Genomic DNA, 23,137 nt, shown 5'->3' with positions numbered 1-23,137 from the left:
ACAGGATTCAACCCAGTCGTGTCTAAACACGTGACTATCTTAACTAAAAGGAAAAGGAAACTAAAGCCTATAATGAAAAACTTGGCCTCAGATGAGTAAATTCCAGTACAGAAATACAAGTAATATGAGGAAACGAAATAGATAAGGCAATGTGATGCTTACAAAAGTCAACAATTCCATAACCATGGGATCCAAGGTTAGTGAAAAAATTAAAAAATGATGATTAGGGTGATAAAAGTTAGTTATTCTGCTTAGAAGAATTTCAAGAGAAAACAAATAAAAGGCTGAATGAACTAAGAAACAATTCATTGACTATTTCAAAATACATGAAGAAATGTTCAATATCCTTTACCTTAATATAAAATACAAATTAAAAAATGACTGAAATGTCACCTCTTGGTCAGAATAACTAATCAATAAAACAACAACAAATACTGGTGGGGATGTGATAGGTAAAATTAACCTTTGAACAGTGTTGATAGTAATTTAAATTTGTACAGCCATCCTTAAAATCAATATGGATGTGTGTCAAAAAAGAACTACTGTATGATCCTGCTATGCCATTTTTGCATATGTATCTGAAGAAATATAAATCAATATGCAATTCAGATGTCTTCAATACCTTATAGCCAACCTATGGAATTGGCCTTAGTGTCAGCTGATGGGTGAATGAATGAATGAAGAAAATATGGTACATGTGCACAGTATTAGTCAGCTATAAAAAAGAATGAAATTATATCATTTGCAGAACAGATGAAAGTGAAGATCATCATGTTGAGTGAGATATAAGCGAAGCTTAAAAAACCAGTGATCTTGTATTTGTACTCATATGCAGTATGAAATTAAAATAAGAACTGATATTTAAAAGGAGTATTTTATGGGGAGAACCAGTGGATGGGGGAAAGGTAAAGTAAAAGGCTAATAGAGGGCAAATATACATTGAAATGCATTATGTACGTTTGTGTGTGTGTGTGTGTGTAAACAGCACAATGAAACCTACTAAACACTGCTAAAAGAACTAATACAGGGAGAGTAAAAAGAGAGATAAACAGAGGAGGTAAATTTGATCCAAGTATTCATATATCAAATATCACAGTGAAACTTCCTTTTAGAATTAATTTGCACTAACCAAAATAAGATGATCTATAACCAGCAAAATACTTGTTCATCTATGGGTAGGTTGCCTTCTAATGTATTTTAAGAGGTTTTGTTTGACACCATGTTTTTTTTTTTTTGTTTTTGTTTTTGGTACTCCTAGGTAAAAAAAGATTGAAAATATCTGCTAACTTCCCCTCAGCCCTTTCCAAATGATCACAATCCTCAGGTGATTACTTCCCTATCATCAGCTATGCTTTCCAGATTTGGCAGCTCAGCTAGAAACTTGCATTTTACAGCAAGGAAAGGAATTTAGCCAAGATGTTTTAGATGGTGAGATGATCTTGATCTCAGCCGTCACTTATGACAAAGAACTGTCTCAAGACTCAGATGTTCAAAACTACTCTATAAACTTGGTTGATTGAAATATGTTAGGTGGAAGGAGGAATGCTGAAGGTTCCCAGTGAGGCTGGACGTGCTGTAGATACTATGAGTGACTAATTAATTCATTTTATGCAGAGAAGGAATCGCATGAGGCAACATGAAGTTTATGCAACAGGATAGAAATTGGCACCATTCCACAGAGATGCAAGAGAATGGTATTACTTCTAACTAAAGAACTACAAGAATCCTATGAAGGAAATCTCTGCAGACAATTAATGTATTCCATGTCCCAGAATTTAGACACATCTCATAGAGAACTCTTACATGTAAGCTCAGGGCTATGCATAAAGGGAGTCAGTGCAGCTTTCTCTATAATGTCTAGCATTAGAAATTATCTAATTGTACTGCTTACTGATATGCCACAAGTACGGTGGTTTCATGTGATGTGGTCCCTTGGGAAGCTGAATGATGGGTACAGAAGATTTCTTTTGAAATTCTTTTGAAACTGTATTTTAAAATAAAACCTTGCAACTCTTTATTGTCACCCTTCAAAAAAAAGAAATTATCTAATTGTCTATGAATGTATGAAAATATGAGGTATATATCTACAATTAAAAGATTCTACAGGCTAGGTTGCTTAAATACCCAACAATATATTGAAAGAGCTTAGCCTCTATTATTTATTAGGAAATATGTATTAACTCATAATGTAATACTACTAGGTATGTATATATCAAAATTATGAAATGAAAATGATAGGAACTATTTGCAGGGATGTGGATTGATCAGAATTTACTATCACTTGTGAATTTGCAGAACTCTTAAAGCAAATAATTGGCTATATAGTATATAGAAATATATGTTTTCCGGTCTAGTATTTACATTTGTAGGTATATATTCCACAGAGTTAATACATATTGCTGCTAAAAGTTAATGGAAGCAGTTTTTGTAATACCCAAAACCCTGAAAGTATTAAATGCTGATCTTTAGAAAAATACATAGATATATATTATCTATATAATGGAATACAACATGTAGGCCCTAGAAAGATGTACACATGTAAGACACAATCTGAATGAATTTCTCATACATATGTTGAGCAAAAGCAGCTAGGTACAATATAGAACATAATGTCAATTACAGTTATGTAAAGCACAAGAACACCCAAAATTCTGGTCCTTGTAACAAAACAGAGAGGATAGTGGTTAATTGAGGAGGTTTGTTATAGGAAAGGAGCAAGTACAAGAACAAGTGTTGGCGTATATGTTCTGTTTTTATTTTTTATTTTGTTGGTGGCATTGGCATTTGAACTCAGGACATTGTGCTTACATTTCTAAGAAAGCATTCTACCACTTGAGTCACTCCCCAGCCTATTTTCTTTATCTTTTGAACAGAATCTAATGTGCCTGTACTGCAGTCCTCCTATTTATGCTTTCTTCATGATTATTATGATACACATCACAGGTACTAGCATTTTCTTTAGGTGCAATGGGACCTCACAAACTTATCTGGACTGGCACCTTGAATTACAATCATCCTGCGCTCTATTTCCTTAATAGTTGGGATCACAGGGTTGACCCACCATGTTCTGTTTTGAATCTCACTATTATATACATGGATTTGTTGAGTTGTCAAATTTGTTTGGTTATATTGTTCATTTAACTCCATATTATATAACTGACTTCTGTCTATATCTTCATTAACCTCAGGCTATGGTAATTTGATACAACCTATCTCTATTATAGGTGTTTTTGTATAAGTAGTTAGTGTTTAAGCTATTTTTTAAAAATATAGTTTATTAGCATACAGTAATAATACAAAAAGGTTTTATTACAAGAGTTCCACAGATATGTAGTATACTTTATACCAGTTCATCTCTTCTGTTACAGTCGTTAAACCTCCTTTCCTCCTTCCACCTTCATATATATATATATATATATATATATATATATATATATAAATCATATATATGTATATATGGAAATACACAATGAAAATAACTAAATATTGTATATGTATATAAATAAATATGTATGTATGTGTATGTACACATATATCCATAAATATGCATGCTTTTTTTTTTTTGGTTGGCTGTGGGGCATAAATTCTGGGCCTGGGCGCTGTCCTTCAGCTCTTCAGCTCAAGGCTAGTGCTCTACCACTTGAGCCACAGTGCCACTTTCAATTTTCTGTTGGTTTATTGGACATAGGAGTCTCACGGACTTTCCTGCAAAGACTGGCTTTGAACCAGTGATCCTCAGATCTCAGCCTCCTGAGTAGCTAGGATTACAGACATGAGCCACTGGTGCCCGACTGCATTTTTTTTTAAATCTACATTCTCTAGTAGCTTTTTTCCTCTTCTATTCTGCCACCACTAACCCTTCAGACAGTTCTTTTAATAGTTACATTCCATTATTTTTATCATTGTCATCATCTTCATCATCATAATTTTAGGAAAAAACATTTTTTTGAACTTTCTTTTTCTTTCTTGATCAATACAATGTTTTCCAGTTCTGAACATTTGCCTCTGAATGACATAATTTTACTTCTCTTTAAGGCTGAACAATACTTCATGGAATATATATGGTATATATATATATATATATATATACCTATATATATATATAATATCACATTTTCTTCATCAATTTATTGATTTTGGGGAACCTAGGCTTGACTATTATGAGCAAAGCTAAAAGAGACATGGTCTTCCATGTGTACTGATGTTTTCCTCTTTCTGATATATGCCCAAGAATCATGTGATGAGCTCATAAGGAAGATCTATCCTTAGTTGTTTAAGGAACTTCATACTGATTTCCATACTGGTTGCATTAGTTTGCATCTCAATTAACAGCATAAGAGGGTTTCTTTTTACACATCTCCATTTTTTTTATTCTTTGTGAATGTTATTCAGACTGAAGTGAAATGTAATCTCATTGTAGGTTTTAGTTGAATATCCTTTATGGATAAAGATGTTGAACATTGCTTCATGTATTAGCATTTGTACTTTTGAGAATTGTCTTTTCAATTCATTTGCTGAATGAACTTTCCTTAGAAAAGGCAACTATTGCGTTTCAAAAATGATCTAATGATTTACTCATTTTACATGGTCTTTCTCCAGATAGCAATTAACATTCTTATTTAAATTTATCCTCACTAGTTTAATTTATATTAGTTTATAATTATAAACTAATTATAATGACATCCATTTTCAAGATCATTCTCAGGTCATTCACACAATTTTTATGACTATTTCTTTTCTTGTAGAGAAATAATGCTTTTGACTCTTGTTGAAGGGAGAGGTTAAATTTTATTTTTCATGTAGTTGAGGTGGGAATTTCTGTTTTGTTTAGTTATTTGTGGCAGTCATTTGTCATTTATACATCTCTGCTTTTGTCATCTGTAAACATAATAAATCAACATTGAACTAAACTTATTTATTGAGTTCAATTGAGTCTATTGTACAGGTTTTTGGTATTTTATATTTTCTGGGAGTTTGTATAGTTGAGAAACCCATGCAAAAATATCATTTGAGAATTGCAGTTTTTTAAAAAAATATTAATTTTGTTGTTTCATTACAGGTTTCCCAAAATGGAGAGAAAAGTAAGCAAAATCTGTCTTGCTTCTGAACCTAATGTAATTCATTTTCTACAAGTGTCCTGGGAGAAAACACTAGAATCTGGTTTTGTCATCATACTTACTGATGGTCATTCAGCATGGACTGGGACAGGTAATAGTAAAAGTAAATATTTTCAAAGCAAAATTTATTCTTCAATTCTCATTGATAAGTGAAATCAAAATGTTTCTTCAATAGATTAAAACTACTAGTGACCTTACTTGTTTCATCTATCTAGCTTATAGATATTTAATGGATTTTTTGTAATATTAATAAAAAAATAAACATAGACTCCAGATAGTTGTGATTACCATATGAGTCTTAAGTACTTGGACTTAAGAGGTTTAAAAAGATCTATCCATATTTTTGAGATGGCATTTTTTATTTAGCTCCATTTCTTGCGCTAGTCATTTGTCATTTATATGCCTCTGCTTTTCTCATCTTTAAAAATCTGTACCATAGTTAAACTAGACCATGATTAGAAGACACATATTATAAGACATAAACAGTACCTTTTACATGTATCTCTAGTTAGAGGAGAAGAAGTAGTTTGGCTGGGTCAAGCATTTGTGTTATATTGTGTGGATGGAGATCTTCTCCTTTCTTCTGCCCTCCCTTCTCCCCCACCTCTCCTCTCAGTTTCTTCTTCTCTTTTCTTCTTTCTTTCCCTCCCTCTTTCTTTCTGTCCCTCCCTCCCTCCCTCCCTCCCTTCCTTCCTTCCTTCCTTCCTTCCTTCCTTCCTTCCTTCCTTCCTTCCTTCCTTCTTCCCTCTCTTTCTCTCTTTTCTTTTATCTTTTCTTTTCTTTGCCTTCTTTCTACTGGTGCTTGAACTCAGGTCCTTAGCTTTGTCTTTTTAAAATTAGTGCTCTACCACTTGAGCCAGAGGCCCACTTCTACCTTTTTTTTTTAATTTAATTTTATTTTATTTGTGAACATACTGTACAGAGGGGTTACAATTGCATGGGCAGGATAATGCGTACATTTCTTACCAAGCATTGCAGCCTCCTCCTTTGTTTACCCTTCTCATCCCTTCCCAGCCTCCCCCTCCCCCCCATCCCCAGTCCTTCTCCTTCCCCCCTCCCCCCCACCCCCTTCCCCCCCTCCGCACCGACGTTGTAAAGCTCGTTTTGGACATGACAACTTGTACTTCTCATTGTTGCATCAGATCCACCTGTATCCTTAAACAACTCCTTTTTGGTGATCAATTGGGAATAATAGGTTCTTTTGCCCAAGCTGGCTTCTAACTCTATCCTCAGATCTCAGCCTCCTGAGTAGCTAAGCTTACAGCTCTCAAGTGTTTTTCTTTTCTTACTTCATTTACTCATATTGTTTGAATTATTTTCCAATGAATATATACTTCATTTGTGACAAAACAGGACAAAAGTTTGTAAGTTTGTAATATAATGCTCAAATTTATAGAGTAAGATTTGGAATGTTTTATATAATAAACTTGATTTTCATAATTTTTGTAAAAGCTAATTAATATAGAAAAATGCATTTGAAGCATGTATAGAAAATGACTGATATAAATAAAAATATTGAAAACTACTTTTTGTTCACATAGCAAACTTTTAACGTTCTAAAATATTTTGTTGAAATAATTGTGTAATTATGTAACTATGATGTTTATAGTGTCTAAGTTTTAATATATTTTCCCCAAATTTACTTCTCAATTACTATATACTTAAAAATATTAAAGTGCATTTTGAAATTCAGTTTCTTCAATGTGACAGATTGTGTTACTAACAAAACTGATTTTGCACTTGCAAAATTATTTGTCTTTCAAGATAGAACAAGAATGTTGATAGTGGGATTATTATAAAATAAAGAAAATTCATGGTCACAAATCCTTATGGTGATTCTTTACATTACATAGATCTATGTCAGAGAAATTGGTTATTGATTGGTTGGTGTTACACAGGAGTGAGTGGAGGAGGAATTGTCAAGTTAGTCCTTTGTATGCTATTAAGGATAATACAGAAGGCCATAGCTGTAGGTTAGTGCTGGTCTTTTTTGATGGAAATATATACAATTATATATAACACTGGCTAAAAAGAAAGAAAATGAACAGAAATGCTAGCAACTCATTCTTGCATAGCTACTCAGGAGGATGAAAAATCTGAGAATCGAAGTTCAAAGCTATCCCAGGCAGACAAATCTTATTTGCAAGACTCTTATTTGCAATTAACCAAGGAGAAGCTGGAATTGGAGGTGTGGCTCAAGTGGTAGAGCACCAGCTGTTAACTAAATAGCCATGAGTGCTCTGAGTTCCCCAGTACTAATATACATAAATTGATTAATTAATAAAAGAAAAAAAATGTTTCATATTGGAGTTGACATATTTTTCTTTTGAGTAAAAACCCTTCATATTCCTTTATAGTGAGCAATCATAAATTCAGCATATACTACCATTTGTTTTTGCTGTGACAAAAATGAATCAAAACCTGTATATTCTGTAGTGGTTTGTTAAAGCATTTACCTTACTATGCTGTATAAGCTTACAGTCTATTTATAGTGTAGTGTATGTTCATTTTAAGGATATATAACCAAATTTTTAAAATTTTGCTTATGTTTTATAGCTCTTGTTATTCATTCTTGTATAAACTTAGTGGGAAAATATGTAAGCAAATAATAATAAAACACCATTTTTATGCTTCTCTAGGGGTTATTACATAAATGTAATATAGTGTTTAACATACAGAAAATAACATGATTAAGAATGTCCAAAAAATCGAATAATTCAAGCATGACAATAGATTTCCTTCCTATACCTCATCCTGGGATTTTTTTCTTGTTTTTGCTTTTTTTTTTTTTTTACTGTTGTTGTCGTTCATCTTTTTGATTGCTGTAACCTTCAATTAGGATGTTTTTTTTTTCCTCTTTTCATTTGAATTAAATTAAAAGGATGTGGAGTTCCTTTTAATCTCCCACATACTAAACTGACTGTTGTTTTGAATGTTTAAGGGTCTAATTAACATGAGGCCTATCATCACTTCAGTATTATAGAGGGTTTAGTTGCAAAGTGAGTTAATGATGAATGACCACTCTGTGACTCTTAAAAAAAAATCTTGTTGGCAGTAAGAAACTTACATTTGCCCACTCTGGAGTAGTGTTTATTTTATTGAACAGCAGTTGAAGTTTTGCTGGTTATTTTACTTTCAAATAATTGAGTTCACTAATAATAGCCCTAAACTTATGCATTTGGTAATGTCTTACATGGAAATGATATGACAGATCCCAGGGGGAAAATGATTTTTAATGAAATAATGAAGTATGTTTATGATGGAATCTTCCAGATTCTTATTGGGATGTTAATAATGTCTGCTTTCTGAATGATAAGAAATATAAAATGTGTGCAATGCTTTGATCAGTTATACATACATAGTGGAGGCAAAGAATCTCTCTTCATTATCTTAATATACCTACAGTGTAAAAGTGATGTCTTTTAAATTCTGGCTTGAGAATAGTTTCATTTGTTTTGATCTGCTTACATTATTATGATGTAGCTTAGCTTTACTTTTCTATTTGTTTAATTAGGTAGTAGTATTGTGGATTGAACTCAGTACCTTGCATTTGTCAGGAAAGTGCTCTATGACTTGGGCCACATCCTAGTTGTTTCTAATGTACTTTTTTGATAGGATGAGTCATTTCTAACCTGGCTGAATTCAGACATAGATCCTCCTTTTCCTGCCTCTTAAGTAACTGGTATTACAGGTGTCTACCACTCCATTCATGTTCTTGGTGAATTTTAGTATTTCTTTTTGTTTCTGGTCATTGAAGTTATATTGAACTTTTATTATTTGGCAGTACTGGGGTATCAACCCAGGGCTTTGTACTTGCTAGCAAACTACTACTTGAGATTTTCCTCAGTCAATGTCTCCCAAGTACAGATGTTGATCACCCTGCCTGCCAGTTACGGCTGTTCTTTTTATATCTGTGTTTAGCGTAAAATTGAACCTGCCACCATGTTGAATAGGAAGCCAGATTTTGACATTCCTTTTTGTGTTAGAGTAAGAATGTGTGTGTGTGTGTTAGAGCTTAAATTCAGGACCCTGGCACTCTCCCTTAGCTTTTTTGCAAGGCTAGTGGTATGCCACTTGAGCCATAGCACCACTTTTGGCTTTTTGGTGGTTAATTGGAGATTCAGTCTGATGGACTTCTCTGCTTGGGCTGGCTTTGAATATTGTACCTTTTATCTCAACCTCTTGAGTAGCTAGCATTATAAATGTGATCTACCAGTGGGCTTAACTCCTTGTTAGAGGAAGTTTTAATTTTTTAAAATCTATGCTTTTTATGTAGTTTCAAAGGGAAAAATGTAGAGAGGAAAAAAATAAAATGGCCTCCTCTAATATATTTTTTTCTTTGACATAAATTGAGTGTACTCACAATAATTTCAGAATTCATAGTGGTAGGGATATAAGAATGTGGCTTATTCGCCGGGCGCTGGTGGCTCACGCCTGTAATCCTAGCTATTCAGGAGGCTGAGATCTGAGGATCGCGGTTCAAAGTCAGCCCGGGCAGGAGAGACCGTGAGACTCCTATCTCCAATAAACCACCAGAAAACCGGAAGTGGCGCTGTAGCTCAAGTGGTAGAGCGCTCGCCTTGAGCTGAAGAGCTGAGGGACAGCGCCCAGGTCCAGAGTTCAAGCCCCACAACCGGCAAAATAAAAAAAAAAAGAATGTGGCTTAGTGGTCATCTAAAGCTTTGTTATAAGATGTAAGAACTTAGTTCTCCATGTAGATGACATTTTTGTTTTAATGTTTAAATGTATCGTGCTTGGGATGATGCATGGAGCACAGTGCTTACTATTAAGCATTTTATAAGCAGATGAGTTGAATGAAAAATTTCTGTTAAATATTTTCAGATACATATGTTTTCCTTTTAGTGACAGTTATGATGTTCTAAACAACGTTTTGTTAATAGATTGCCTTTGCGTTTTCTTTTTTTTTTTTTTTTTGTCGGTCGTGGGCCTTGAACTCTGGGCCTGAGCGCTGTCCCTCAGCGTTTCAGCTCAAGGCAAGTGCTCTACCACTTGAGCTACAGTGACTTCCTATTTTATGGTGGTTTATTGTAGATAAGAGTTTCAAGGACTTTCCTGCCCAGGCTGGCTTTGAATCATGATCCTCAGGTCTCAGGCTCCTCAGTAGCTAGGATTACAGGCGTGAGCCACCGGTGCCCGGCTGAGTTTTCTTTTCTATTTTCTTTTTTAGTTGCATTAAGGGCAACAGAATGACTTTCTCCTCTATTAAATTTTTTTTCCTTAGTACTAATAACTTTAAAAATAATCCAAATACAGAATTTTAAATTAGTCCTTAAATAGGAAGTATTTGTCATTTTTGTTTTTTGTCAGACAACCATGGTATTTTAAAGCACAATAGATTTGCTAGTGATGATACTTAAATGTTTATCTATTTCAGAGAGAAAGAGCCTGGAAGTGTTTAAGAATCTCTAAGATCATGTAGGCATAAAAAGTAATTTTTTTAACCTCTGTTCAGAGGCTATATGACATATGGGAATCATATTACAGGACTTGTTATTGCAAACTGATCATGTAGAATGATGGATACATTATGAGATCCTCTTTTGCATCATCTGTCATGGAGTTTCTAGATGCTGCACAGTAAATAGACAGTCATGAAGATATGTATTTTAATCAACATTGTCTTATATTCCATAACATTTTAGGCTGATGTGTTTTTCAAAGTTAGGGAAGAAAATAATTCATCCAGTTTCTCTGCCTAAGTTCAAATGAAAGCAACTAGAGAGACCTAAGTGAATCCTAGCCTGATCACTTTCTTACTGTATTATCCTGGATATTGTCTGTCCTTTACTTTTCTGTTTTGCAAAATGAAAATCATATCTTTTAGAATTATGAGGAATAAAAGTCATACCAGTCTTTTTTTATTGTTTAATAGCCTGCATTGGCACCAGAAGTCACTTAACTGCCCACACATTCCAACTTAATGTTAAATTAAACAAAATTTTTTTGTGTGTGCCAATCATGGGGCTTGAACTCAGGGCTTGGGCACTGCCCCTAAGCTTTTTTCCTCCAGGGTAGTGCTTTACCACTTGAGCCAACACTTCATTTCTGGCTTTTTGGTGGTTAATTGGAGATAAAAATCTCACAGATTTCTTGCTAGACTGGCTTTCACTGCAATTCTTGGATCTCAGCCTTCTAAGTAGCTAGGATTATAGGCATGAATCACTGGTGCCCAGTTTTTAAATTTTGTGTTTTAAAAAGAAAACTAAACCAAGACACATATGGAGAAAAAAAAAACTCCCAGTGCCATAAATGGGTAGATGTCTGAAAACTAGAAGTAACTATAGCTTCATGGAATAGCTGGATGATATATATGTCTAAGTGATTGTGATTGAAATGAAAGTGGGGCAGAATGCTGAGACTGCAGGCTACTTAAGTAATTAGAGTTGAACTCTCCATATAATAAAATGAACCTGAAAGAGTTATCCTGTTAATGAAATTTTCTGAAAAACACTGCTCTCTGATCTGGAGCTTCAACAGAATACTCTCTCAGGACTATAGATGTATAAAAGTCCCCAAAATATTAGAACCCTAAGCTTCTTTTATGTGTTTATGAGAGAAGGTTAAACTGGAACACTTTGTCTCAAGAGTAAGAAATTAAATTTCAAAACTGTTCCAGAGCTGGTGAAATCTGAAAGTAGATACTAAAAAAGGCAGCCTTTAACCATTTAAGATAACTTCTTCCCAAAACATTTTCTACTCTGTTGAAAGAAAATACATGCTCAAATACAAGGTATAGATGGGAAAATAAGAACAAAAAATTTTAACACAAAAATGAAAAGAATTAATACCTTAGGAAACAACCATAATAACCAATTTAAATAAATGTTACATATGTTTAAAATTTTCAAGCATTTTCAAGAAAGTACAATAGTCCATTTTCATTATTATCATAAATACCTGAGGCAGACGACTATTGAATGGCAACTCCTTTTTAGAGCTACTAAAGATAATAAAAAAATAAATGTATATTGAAAGAATGTAGTGAAAGTAAAATATTGCAGTCAATACATGTAATATTTACAATTAAAGAATGGTAACACAGACATGAAAATCACAGTTTTGGAGGATGAAAGTTCAATATCAAATGATGCTGTTAGACTCTATTGAGGATTTAGTGGGAGATGACATTACAAACATGTGCTCCACTGTGGGAGATAGAGATCACATCTTGATTCAAGAAGTCAGCAAATTGGGATCAGTATCTTCTTTGAAAAATTCTCTGTTGAAAAACTAACTCAAGATTCCCTGAGAAATATGTTATTTTCTCGGGCAGAGCTCTGCATGATCTAAGCCTTTCATAGTCTAACTAACTTCTTAAAGATTACCACCTCTTACAGAGATACATTGAGGACCAAGCTGGCAATACAATCCACATCCAAACTATAGCTTCAGCAGGGTAGAGTAAGAACAGGGCAGCCAGGTACTTGTGGCTCATGCCTTTAATCCTGGTTACTCATGAGGCTGAGAAGGAGAGGATTTCATTTCAAAGCCAACCTATGCAATATAACCAGCAATATGCTAGCTTGGAGGTATGGCTGAAGTGGTAGGGTGCCAGCTGATCAACCTATTTGGGCAAACTGGAGGCCTTGTATTCAAAACCCAGTGTCATCAGAAACAACAGCAAAAACCTCAGGATATTATGAAAAATAAAGAAAGAGAGTATCTAGAATTCAAAGTGTAGTAATTGAAATTGTTTCATTGATGGTAAAATATCAACTTTAAATATAGCTACCAAAGAAAATGGGAAACCATATGTATGATATTCTATATATTATAGAGGTTACATCTAATAACTAGTTCCTTCCCATTTCTTCTTTATCTCTTCCCTTCATTGACAATGAGATGAGAGGAATAATTTTTACTTAATTTGCATGTCCATGTGTATGAGAAATAGATAAGAGACTACTGAAATTCTAAGACAAGGAAAAAAGGTATTATAAAGTATTGGATCTATCTATCATGATAGGAAATGACCTATCCAGTTATGACCTCAGAGCAGGTACACAAAAACAGGCTTTTCAATAGCAACTTCGAATTTATATTTCATCTGAGATTTGAAAAGAATTCTAAGAGCATAATGCTTTTTAGCTGAAATTTGAGACTAACTTGTTATGTGTCTCAAAATTACTAGCTCCATTAAATAGTATAATTTGGTTTAAAAAATGTATAGAATAGGGATTGATTTTGCTTTTTTCAAATTTTTTACATGGAAAACAAATTGGTAGTGATGGGTAAATACAGTTTTTATATTTAGAATTTTTATTTTAACGTTTTTATTAATATGGTTCCCATAGTTTCTGCATCAGAGATTTCCCAAGAAGCTGAGGACATGTCAATGGAGAAAGAAAAATATGTTGACGAACTGGGGAAAGCATTGGTGTCAGGAGCAGGATCGATGGACACATACAAGTTTAATTTTTCTAAAGAATCTTGTCATTTCTCCTTGGATAAAAGCCTGAAAGATGTATCGGTAAGTACAACTTTTTATAATGTCACAGCCCTTTGAGGCATTGTATCTAATATTTAAGTAAAGAGCACATTATTCCCAGAACATCTTGGAAATATAAACATGGAGAGTATTTGGTTTCCAAGTTAAAGAATGCTTTAGAGATTAAAAAAAAAAAAAACATTATGTTAGCCAGGCATAAGTGACTCATGCTTATAATCCAATTTACTCATGTGACTTAAGAGCTGAAGATTGTGGTTCAAAGCCAGTCTGGGGTAGGCAAATCTTTGAGAATTTTAACTTCAGCTAACTAGGGGGAAAAAAATCAAGAACTGGAAGCATGAATCAAGTTTTAGAGTATCAGCCAAGAGTTTAAAGATTTGAGTGAGAGCTCTAAAGCCCTCAGTTCAAACCCTAGTACCAGCAGCACATTTTTTTCAGTTTCATATTAATAAATTAAAAAAATAATTATTGTTTCTTATTTTTAAATGCTTTATTTTTAAAATATCATAAAGTTAACTACATGAATGCACATTTTAAAAGAATGGGAATTAGATGATTATGACAACATCTTACTAAAATAAGTTTGGAAAAATACTGATTTTTAGGAAAGAAAAGCTTATCTACATTTAGATATTTGATAATTATGAATTATGTTCTACTTTATTATAATATATTCAGACTTTCAAATGACACAGTATTGGTTTAAGGATACATTATTTATGCCTTTAACTTAGAAATACTAAAATAGGAAAGAATCACTTTTAGTGCCAGCTTTCAGAGATTGCATGATTTGTAGAAAATAATATCTGCTACTTATATCACTCAGTTCCTGCTTCAGTTTATATCAAGGTGCTAGTTTACTTATTTAAGTTCCTGTAATTATCATCTTCATATTTTACCTAAGTGGATTAGACATTAAATTTATTTTTTACCATTGGCTTATCACTTAGATATACTTTTTTTCTTTTTAGATATATTTTTATAGTTTCAGAAAAGGAAGAAAATCTTAATTAAATTACAGACAAAATTGAGAGCTATTTTTTAATTCAAAATGATTAAAGAAATTTAATCAGAGATATATTTTAAGAGATAAATAAAGTAGATATTTTCAGCTATATTATAGATAATAATCTATACAAAGTATCTGGATTCAGTACTTCATATTTTGAAGATGTATGTTCTTTTTAATTAACTGTCAATTCATGTAAGTTTTAATGTATTGAGGTTCTCAAAATAATAATTTAAAATAGGTGGAGGAAAGACTTGAACTACTATGAGAATTTTGTTATCATATTTGCACTTGGTTTTTGGTAGAAGCTCAACCAGATGACCCAATGACATAAAACACTACACTAGTAGTTTAGAGTAATGCCCTTTTCCATTCATCAGCATTTATATATAACAAATAGCATTATTTTATGTGGTGAGTTTCTGGTCTTCATCAGTTTTGCATACTCTAATGAAAAACAAATCTTAACTAATATTTTTCTGGCCAGCTGAAGCCATTTGGTATCTTTGACACGGTGAAAGGAGAGAGTTGGTGCAATGGGGATGGGTTACGTACTTGCCATGATTGGTAGTACATCTGCTTTTGGGAAGAATGAATTTGGAATCCTCATAACTCATGTTTTTTTCAATAGTCTTGTCATGTATCAACACCAAGGGCTAGCCCTAACCCTGAAAGATTTCTTGCTTTATAGTTTGAAATTAATCAGTTTTCTTGGAATTGAGGCCTTGAATTACTACATTTTTAACAGCTTTTCTCAAGAAATGGAAAAAAAGATTTCTAGTAATGCAAAGTATGTTGGTTCCTGCAAAATTTCTCAAAGCATTATATTTTATTTACAACTGTCCTTATTTATTCATTTATTTATTTATTCATGATAAAAAGACAGACTGCTGTGCAAACAGTATGATAATTTATTCTTTTTTATGTTTTTTATTGTAAAAATAGTGTACAATGAGTAAGGTTATGAGAACATTTCCTATTGAGCAATGTTACCTCCTCCTTTGTTTTTTCCTTATCAACCCTTCCCTCCCCAACTCTCCAACTTTCCCCTCCCCCTCCAAGTTGTAAAATTTGTTTTCAACATAGTGTCTTGTAGATTCATTGCTACAATGGGTAAACCTATATCATGATTTTAGAATTATGTTATTTCCTTTCCCCTCCCAAATTAGAAAAATGTATATACAAGATGCAGGTCACTGAAATCAAATACAATGAAAACAGGGGTTACACCGTGGTGGAAGAACATACAAAAGAAACAAAAAAAATCACATAGTAATTTTTAAATACATTAAAAACAATAGCAAGAAAGAAAAAAAAATTGTGTCCCTATTTTGGGGTTCATTTCACTTAACATCATCTTATATGGTCATATGTACATAGCTTTTAACCTTTTCTGCTTGTCCTATACTTATACTAGTTATTGCAAATAAGGGAAATCATGGGACCTATGTTTCTTTGGGCCTGGCTTACTACACTTAATATAATTTTTTCCAAGTCTTTCCATTTCCTAACAAATGGGGCAATGTCATTCTTTCTGATAGAGGCGTAGAATTCCATTGTATGTATGTATGTATATATATATATATATATATATATATATATATATATATATATATACAACATTTTCTTGATCCATTCATCTACTGAGGGGCATCTGGGTTGGTTCCATATCTTAGCTATGGTGAATAATGCTGCAATAAACATAGTTGTGCTGGTAGCTTTAGTATGGCCTTGTTTGTGATCATTTGGGTAAATGCCCAAAAGTGGGATTGCTGGGTCATAGGGGAGCTGTGTGTGGAGTCTTTTGAGGAACCTCCATACTACTTTCTAAAGTGGTTGAACAAGTTTACACTCCCACCAGCAATGCAGTAGGGTTCTCTTTTGGTCACATCTCCTTCAGCATCTGTTGTTATTAGAGTTCTTGATTATAGCCATCTAACTGGAATGAGGGTGAATCTCAATGTTGTTTTGATTTGCATTTTTTTATGCCTAGAGAAGGTTCTTTGTGTGTCCATTAGCCATTCTTATTTCTTCTTCAGAGAAGTTTCTCTTTAAGTCTTTAGCCCACTTATTCATTGGGCAGTTGTTTCTTTGAGGATTTGTTGGTGGTGGATATATTTTTTTGAGTTCCAGGTATATTTTAGATATGAGACCCTTGTCAGTTTATGGCTAGTGAAGATCTGGGTTTTCTGTTGATCTTGCTAGCTATGTCCTTTGCCATGCAGAAACTATGGTATTTCATGAAATCCCATTTGTCCAACTTTTCTTTGATTTGTTGTATTTCTGGGTCTTTATTAAGAAAATTTCAGCCTGTGCCAAGGAGCCCTAGAATGTCTCCTATTCCTTCCCGTAATGTTTTCAGGGTGTGTCCTCTGACTTTGAGGTCTTTGATCCATTTAGAGTTGATTCTGGTGCAGGGTGATATAAGGATCTAACTTTAGTTTTCTATAGTTGTTTAACCAATTTTGCCAGCACCATTTACCTAAGAGGATGTCTTTCTTCCATTCTTTTTTTTTTTTAGCTCCATTATCAAAGATTAGGTGGCTATAGGTCTGTGGGTTCATTTCTGGGTCTTCAGCTCTATTCCATTAATCCTCAGGTCTGTTCTTGTGCGAGTACCAAGCTGTTTTGATTACTGTGGCTTTGTAGTAGAGTTTGAGATTTGGTATTGGTATTCCTCCAGCACTGTTCTTTCTGCTAAGGATTATTTTTGCTATTCGGGGTCTTTTATTGTTCCATATGAATTTTTGAGTTGCTTCTATTTCATTGAAGAAAGAGGTTGGAATATTGATAGGTATTGCATTGAATTTGTAGATAGTCTGCGGCAGTTTTGCCATTTTCACGATGTTAATCCTCCCAATCCGGGAGCATGGGAGTGTTTTCCACTCCCTAAGTTCTACCTTAATTTCTTTTTTAGATTTTATTCTTGTTTTTGCTTATTTGAGAGATCTAGTTTCATATTTAATTGAGTAAAACTTTTATTGTAGATATTAAAGAATCACAATTTATTTAGCCAAAGTATTTTGGGAAACCTCTTGGATGTGTTTCTGCAGATTGATTTTATAGGGTGTTAAATTTTGTAAATTCATTCACTGGCAATTAGAAACATAGCAGAATATTCTTTAAGATTAATTGTCCTAGATTACCTAAAACTATGAAAGGAGTCTGTAATTCTTTCCTTGATATCATAGGTATCTGATTGTTGCCAATCAGATTGTTGACCTAGACTTAATAGAAAGGGAAAAAAATAAATATTAATTGAACACAAAAAAGTTGTAATGAATTTTGTTGTGTTGACCAACTTTTTCTGTGGGAAAGAAAATTCTATTTGTTTTAAGCACACTTCCTACCTGACTCTTATCTCTGAGAGTCAAGGTGTTTAGGGATTTGTTGCCATCAATTCAAGTGTCATCTGCTTACTTGTGTATTATATATTATTGCACAATTTTTGAATATTTAAGTCATGTAATATTTGTGTGAAATTTACATTTGATCAATCCCCTTACATCTTTTAAAGGAACCATTAATTTTTATATTCATAGAAACCTGATCTATGGAAAATACTAACTTACCTTTGGTCTGCAGATTCCAATATAAACAATTATTTTAAAGACATTATTTAACAAGTGTAACCAGTTTGTTGATGCTTAGGTTAATTTTTTGGAATGAATAAGAATTTTCAAAAGATTACTTTTCAGCTCATAATTCCCATTAAAAAACAGATGATAGATATTTTTCCCTTTCCTTCTTCCCCTTTTCCTTCCCTTCTTCCTTGTATTCCTCTTTCCTTCCCTTCTTTCCTGCCCTCTTTTCTTTTTCTGATACAGGACATTGAATTTAGTATCTCAGGCTTGCTAGGTAAATGCTTTACTACTTGAGCCACATCCTAGTTCTTTTTTTTTTTCCCCAGCTACAGTCTAACAGTTCTTGCCTTGGCCATATTTGAACCATCATCCTCCTACCTCTGCCTTCATGTAGTTAGTTTTACTATGCTTGGCTCGCTTTTAAGATCTTGCTAACCTTTGTCCAGGTTGGTCTTAACCCTTGATTCTTGCATCTCCATTTTCCAAATATTTGGAATTACAGGTATGCAACAACACATCTGGCTTTCCTATAGATGACTGCATTTAAGTTTAATCTCACTGGAATAAAATGTTGAATGCTTAGCTAGATACTACTTCCTTTTCTCTGTATAATATGAATCTCTGAGACCCTACTATGTGCTCTGCACTTGACAGGAGGTAGTTTTGGTTCAAGTTTATTCTAATGCAAGAATTTGGAGTTCATTATCTTTTTACCCCAACTGTTATCACTCACTCATAACAACATTCCCATACTTTTTGTTACTATTGATCTGCTCTCCAAAATTCATACTGATTTGCAGTAGACACCTTATCATTGCAATAGTCTATCTAAATAAAGTAGTCCTTTTCCATTTGCTTTCAAATCTTGTTCTGTTTCAGCAGGAAAAAAGTCATTGGTGAGTAGAAAACAAAAGGCTAAATTATCATGGATAAAAAATAAATAATTGATTAACTTGATAGCTTCATGAGTCTTGCTTTCTCATTTGTAAAGTATTAAAAAGATTTGTTCTATTTGTTTCTGTATATTGTACTAACATCTACATCATCTATCATCTATTCACTACATATAATTAGAGAGCTTAGTATAATTATGTATACACACATATTTACATATATACACATACACACATGTATTTACACATATGTACACACACATATGTGTATGTTCCTAATAAAGGAAATCCACCATGTTCAAAGTAAAATTGAACATTGTTTTATTTGTGTGTGTCCCTGTTCTCCTGACATCAGATGGTTTAGTCTGTAATTTTTCTACTTAAATAGAATGTAGGTCTTCTTGTTGTTGTTGTTTATGATGTGAAAATTCAGCAAATAGTCCTGGTTTAGTATGGACTTATAATGTGAGACCAGGGTTTTATATTGCTTTGTAACAGTTTTTATGTCATGGCTCAACATTGCTGCCCCAGCTTTACTACTGAATACACCTTTTATTCAGCAGGACAGAGTGACAAGGAAAATAAAGAGCATGTGCCTTTTATTTTAAGGTCACAACTTCCTTTTTGGATACATCCAATTGTCCAGAAGTTGGTCATATTGCTTCATCTAGATGCAAGGCAGTTGGAGAAATGTGGCCTTCAGCTGTCTTCTGTGCCTAGATGTTTTGAATTTATACAAAAAGGATGATAGGTATTGAAGGAAAATGAACGGTTTCTGCATGTTAACATTCAGGGAAGTGAAACATTCATCATTTATAATGCTCTATTTTTATTGTTGTCACTGTATTTCTCCAGTACTTTCATTTCATTTTAGCCATGTATCAATTTAAGAAGAGTTAACAGATACATCAAGCCTATTCTGTGTCTTACTATTGTAACTTGTATTTTTTATATTTGGTGGGGAAATGTATCTTCAAAGCCTCTTTGCATTGAACTAAAATTTCTCTGATGTATGAAAATGAGGGAAAATAGCCTTGCCTTTCCCTGAAAAAACTAGCCAGAGTTGCTTTTATATACAACAGTCTGAAAATCTTATATTATTGCCATGTGTCTCTGTGGTTTGAAGGATTCTGAATTCAAAAGACTGTTTCCAGATGAAATATCAGAATCAGAGCATTTATTGTGGTATTCTGCCAAAGACTTTGTCAGAAATAGTAATGACTTTCAGGTTTGTGGGAATTTGGGTTACAAATGTGTTATTCAAATGCCTGAAAACGAAAGGGGTATTCTTTATTCTTGTGATAAAATATTTGCATATTTATAGTAAACACTTCAGAATTTCTTAATCCTTCTGGAATGTGGGAAGTAAATCAATGTATATGGTACATTAAACATGTTCAAAGTATATGTTCTTGTTTTTCTTGAAAACCCTCCCCTACTTTTTTTTTTTTCCTTGTGCTGGTCTTAGGGCTTGAACTCAGAGCCTGAGTGCTATTCCTGAGCTTTTGTTCTTAAGGCTAGTGCTTTACCAGTTATGCTGCAGCTTTATTTCTAGCATTTTGGTAGTTAATTGGAGATAAGAGTCTAACAGAGTTTCATACCCAAGCTGATTTTGAATCTTGATCCTTAGATCTTAACCCTCTGAATATATAGGATTACAAATGTGAGCCACCAATGCCTGGCTGAAAATCATTTTAAAAAATATAATTATATATCATCTTTTTTTGAATAGAAAAAGACTTTTAAAAATTGTAATTACTATTTTTAATCATATTAGATAGTGTTTGAGTACTCCATTTCTTTTTCTTATTTATGTTGCTTTGCTTGGATTTAGAATGTTAGAATGTTTCCTTTTTTTTTTCTTTTGTCAGCCATGGTGCTTGAACTCTGAACCTGGATGTTGTCCCTCAGCTCTTCAGCTCAAGGCTAGCGCTCTACCACTTGAGCCACAACACCACTTCAGATTTTCTGGTGTATAATTGGAGATAAGAGTCGCAGCGAATTTCCTGCCCAGGCTGGCTTTGAATTGGGATCCTCAGATCTCAGCCTCCTGAGTAGCTAGGATTACAGGCATGAGCCATAAGTGTCGGGATCTTTTCTTTTTCTTTTTCTTTAAGAATGTTTTATTTTGTACAAGAAACACCTTAGTCATTATGTCTTAATTTTTTTCAAAATTATTTAGGATAGAAACAACTTACCAAAAGGACAGGAGTGACATATAAAAATTGAGCTTTAAAATGACTTTATTCTTATTAATGCTAATAGTTGCTTATTCTCAGTATACTTACTTTAACATGTATTTTTCAGTTCTCAAGTAGACTTCATATCTTTACTTCTTTTTCTGTTTTTTTTTTTTGTTTTGTTTTGTGTTTTCCTTTGTTAGTGGTGGGGCTTTAAAGTCAAGGCCTGGGTCTATCCCTGAGCTTTTTTTTTTTTTTTTTAATCTGTACATTGTAATTTACTAATTATCTATCTTCTATACAAGGTTGTTCCAAGAGTTATTTTTTATATTTTAAGTACTTTTCTAAAGAACTTAAGATAGTGTCTAGCACTTAGAAGAAAAAAAACAATGTAAATATCTCTAAAACAAAAGAAATCTCTTTTGCTGTAACTTGGTTCTTCCTTTTTGGGTCTCTTTTCTCATAATATTATCATATAGAAAAAAAGACTGGTACTGTGTCCCTGAGCTTTTTTTTTCCCCTCAAGACAAGCACTCTACCACTTGGAGCCAAAGCTGCACTTCCGGTTTCTGGGTGATTAATTGGAGACAAGAGTCTCATGGACTTTTCTGTTAGGGTTGGCTTCAACTTGATCTTCAGATCTCAGTCTCCTTAGTGCTAGTATTATAGACATGATCCACCCTTGCCTGCAGTAGCTTTACTTTTTATACCCAAGGAAATTCAGGCTGAAAATATAATTTAGTGGCTACAAAACCTGAAGTAGTAAGCTAGCTAGGGCAGTATAAGAGACTTGATTATGATTTCCTTTTTTATAATTCCCTTACTGTAATTCATTGAAATTATCTTACAAGAACAAATTATCTCTTCTATATGTATATATGTATGTAACTATCTATCTATCTATCTATCAATCAATCATCTGTCTGTCTCTCTTTCTCTCTCTCATCTGTCTATCCTTCATCTATCTTTTTTGGTGCTAGAACTGAGGTTTAAACTCAGAGCCTCAACTATCAGCCTCAAAGCTGATATTCTACCACTAGGGGTGGTGCTCTGCTCTACCACTTCTGGCTTTTTGCTGATTAATTGGAGATAAGAGTCCCTAAGATTTGTCTGTCTCAACTTTCTTTGAACTGTGACACACAGATCTCAGCCTCCTGAATGAGCCACCAGATTGACTTTTTGTATGGATTGATAGACATTTCTTATGTGTATTAAATATTTATCATTATTTATTTTGTTGTTTGATTTATTTTGCTTAGATTTGATCACTGGAAAATTTAAGAACTTGAATCCTTATGTTGTACATATATCTTAGTTTTCCCAGTTTTTAATTCTTTAAAATTTATTTTTATTATTATAAAGGTATATTATTAAGATGTTTCATAAGTTCATTTCTTTTTGGACAATGTTAACCCTTCCCACCCCTTTCCCTCCTTTCCCCTTCCTATCTCTGATGACAAGTTGCACAGTTCATTTTCAACACATTATCTATTGAGTACTCTGGCTGCATTTGTTTACCCTTTGTAGATCTTTTTCTGTGTTCTCCCCTCTTGTCTCCCTTAAAAGACAGATAAAAGAACAAACATGATAAACAAACACAAATAAACAAAAAAGTAAGGCAATGCCATATCTATCAGCAGCAACAACAACAACAACAAAATGCCCTGTTAGCTGGGCACTGGTGGCTCATGGCTGTAATCCTATCTACTCAGGAGGCTGAGGGTGATTCAAAGTCTGCCCCAGCAGGAAAAGTCCTTGAGACTCTTATCTCCAATAAACCACCAGAAAATGGAAAGTGGCATTGTGCTTGAAGTGATAGAAGGCTAGCCTTGAGCTGAAGAGCTTCACTACACACACACACACACACACACACACACACACACA

The 23,137-nt window shown here is 33.5% G+C and overlaps 1 protein-coding gene across 3 annotated transcripts in view; it reads left to right on the top strand.

The window, feature by feature from the left end:
* The window catches only part of Xrcc4 (X-ray repair complementing defective repair in Chinese hamster cells 4), a 188,600-nt gene that overhangs the window by 11,252 nt on the left and 154,211 nt on the right, over nucleotides 1-23,137 (top strand). For all 3 annotated transcript variants that reach the window (XM_013015950.1, XM_013015952.1, XM_013015951.1), the window contains exons 2-3: nucleotides 5,060-5,208; nucleotides 13,433-13,608. In XM_013015950.1, the coding sequence (XP_012871404.1) occupies nucleotides 5,070-5,208; nucleotides 13,433-13,608 (315 nt within the window). In that variant the 5' untranslated portion in view covers nucleotides 5,060-5,069. The remainder of the gene's footprint in view (nucleotides 1-5,059; nucleotides 5,209-13,432; nucleotides 13,609-23,137) is intronic.

This window comes from Dipodomys ordii, unplaced genomic scaffold (genome assembly GCF_000151885.1).
Source record: "Dipodomys ordii isolate 6190 unplaced genomic scaffold, Dord_2.0 Scaffold28, whole genome shotgun sequence".
Taxonomy (NCBI): Eukaryota; Metazoa; Chordata; class Mammalia; order Rodentia; family Heteromyidae; genus Dipodomys; species Dipodomys ordii.
The sequence above is the reverse complement of the archived record's forward strand: the minus strand, read 5'-3'. Positions and strand labels throughout refer to the sequence as shown.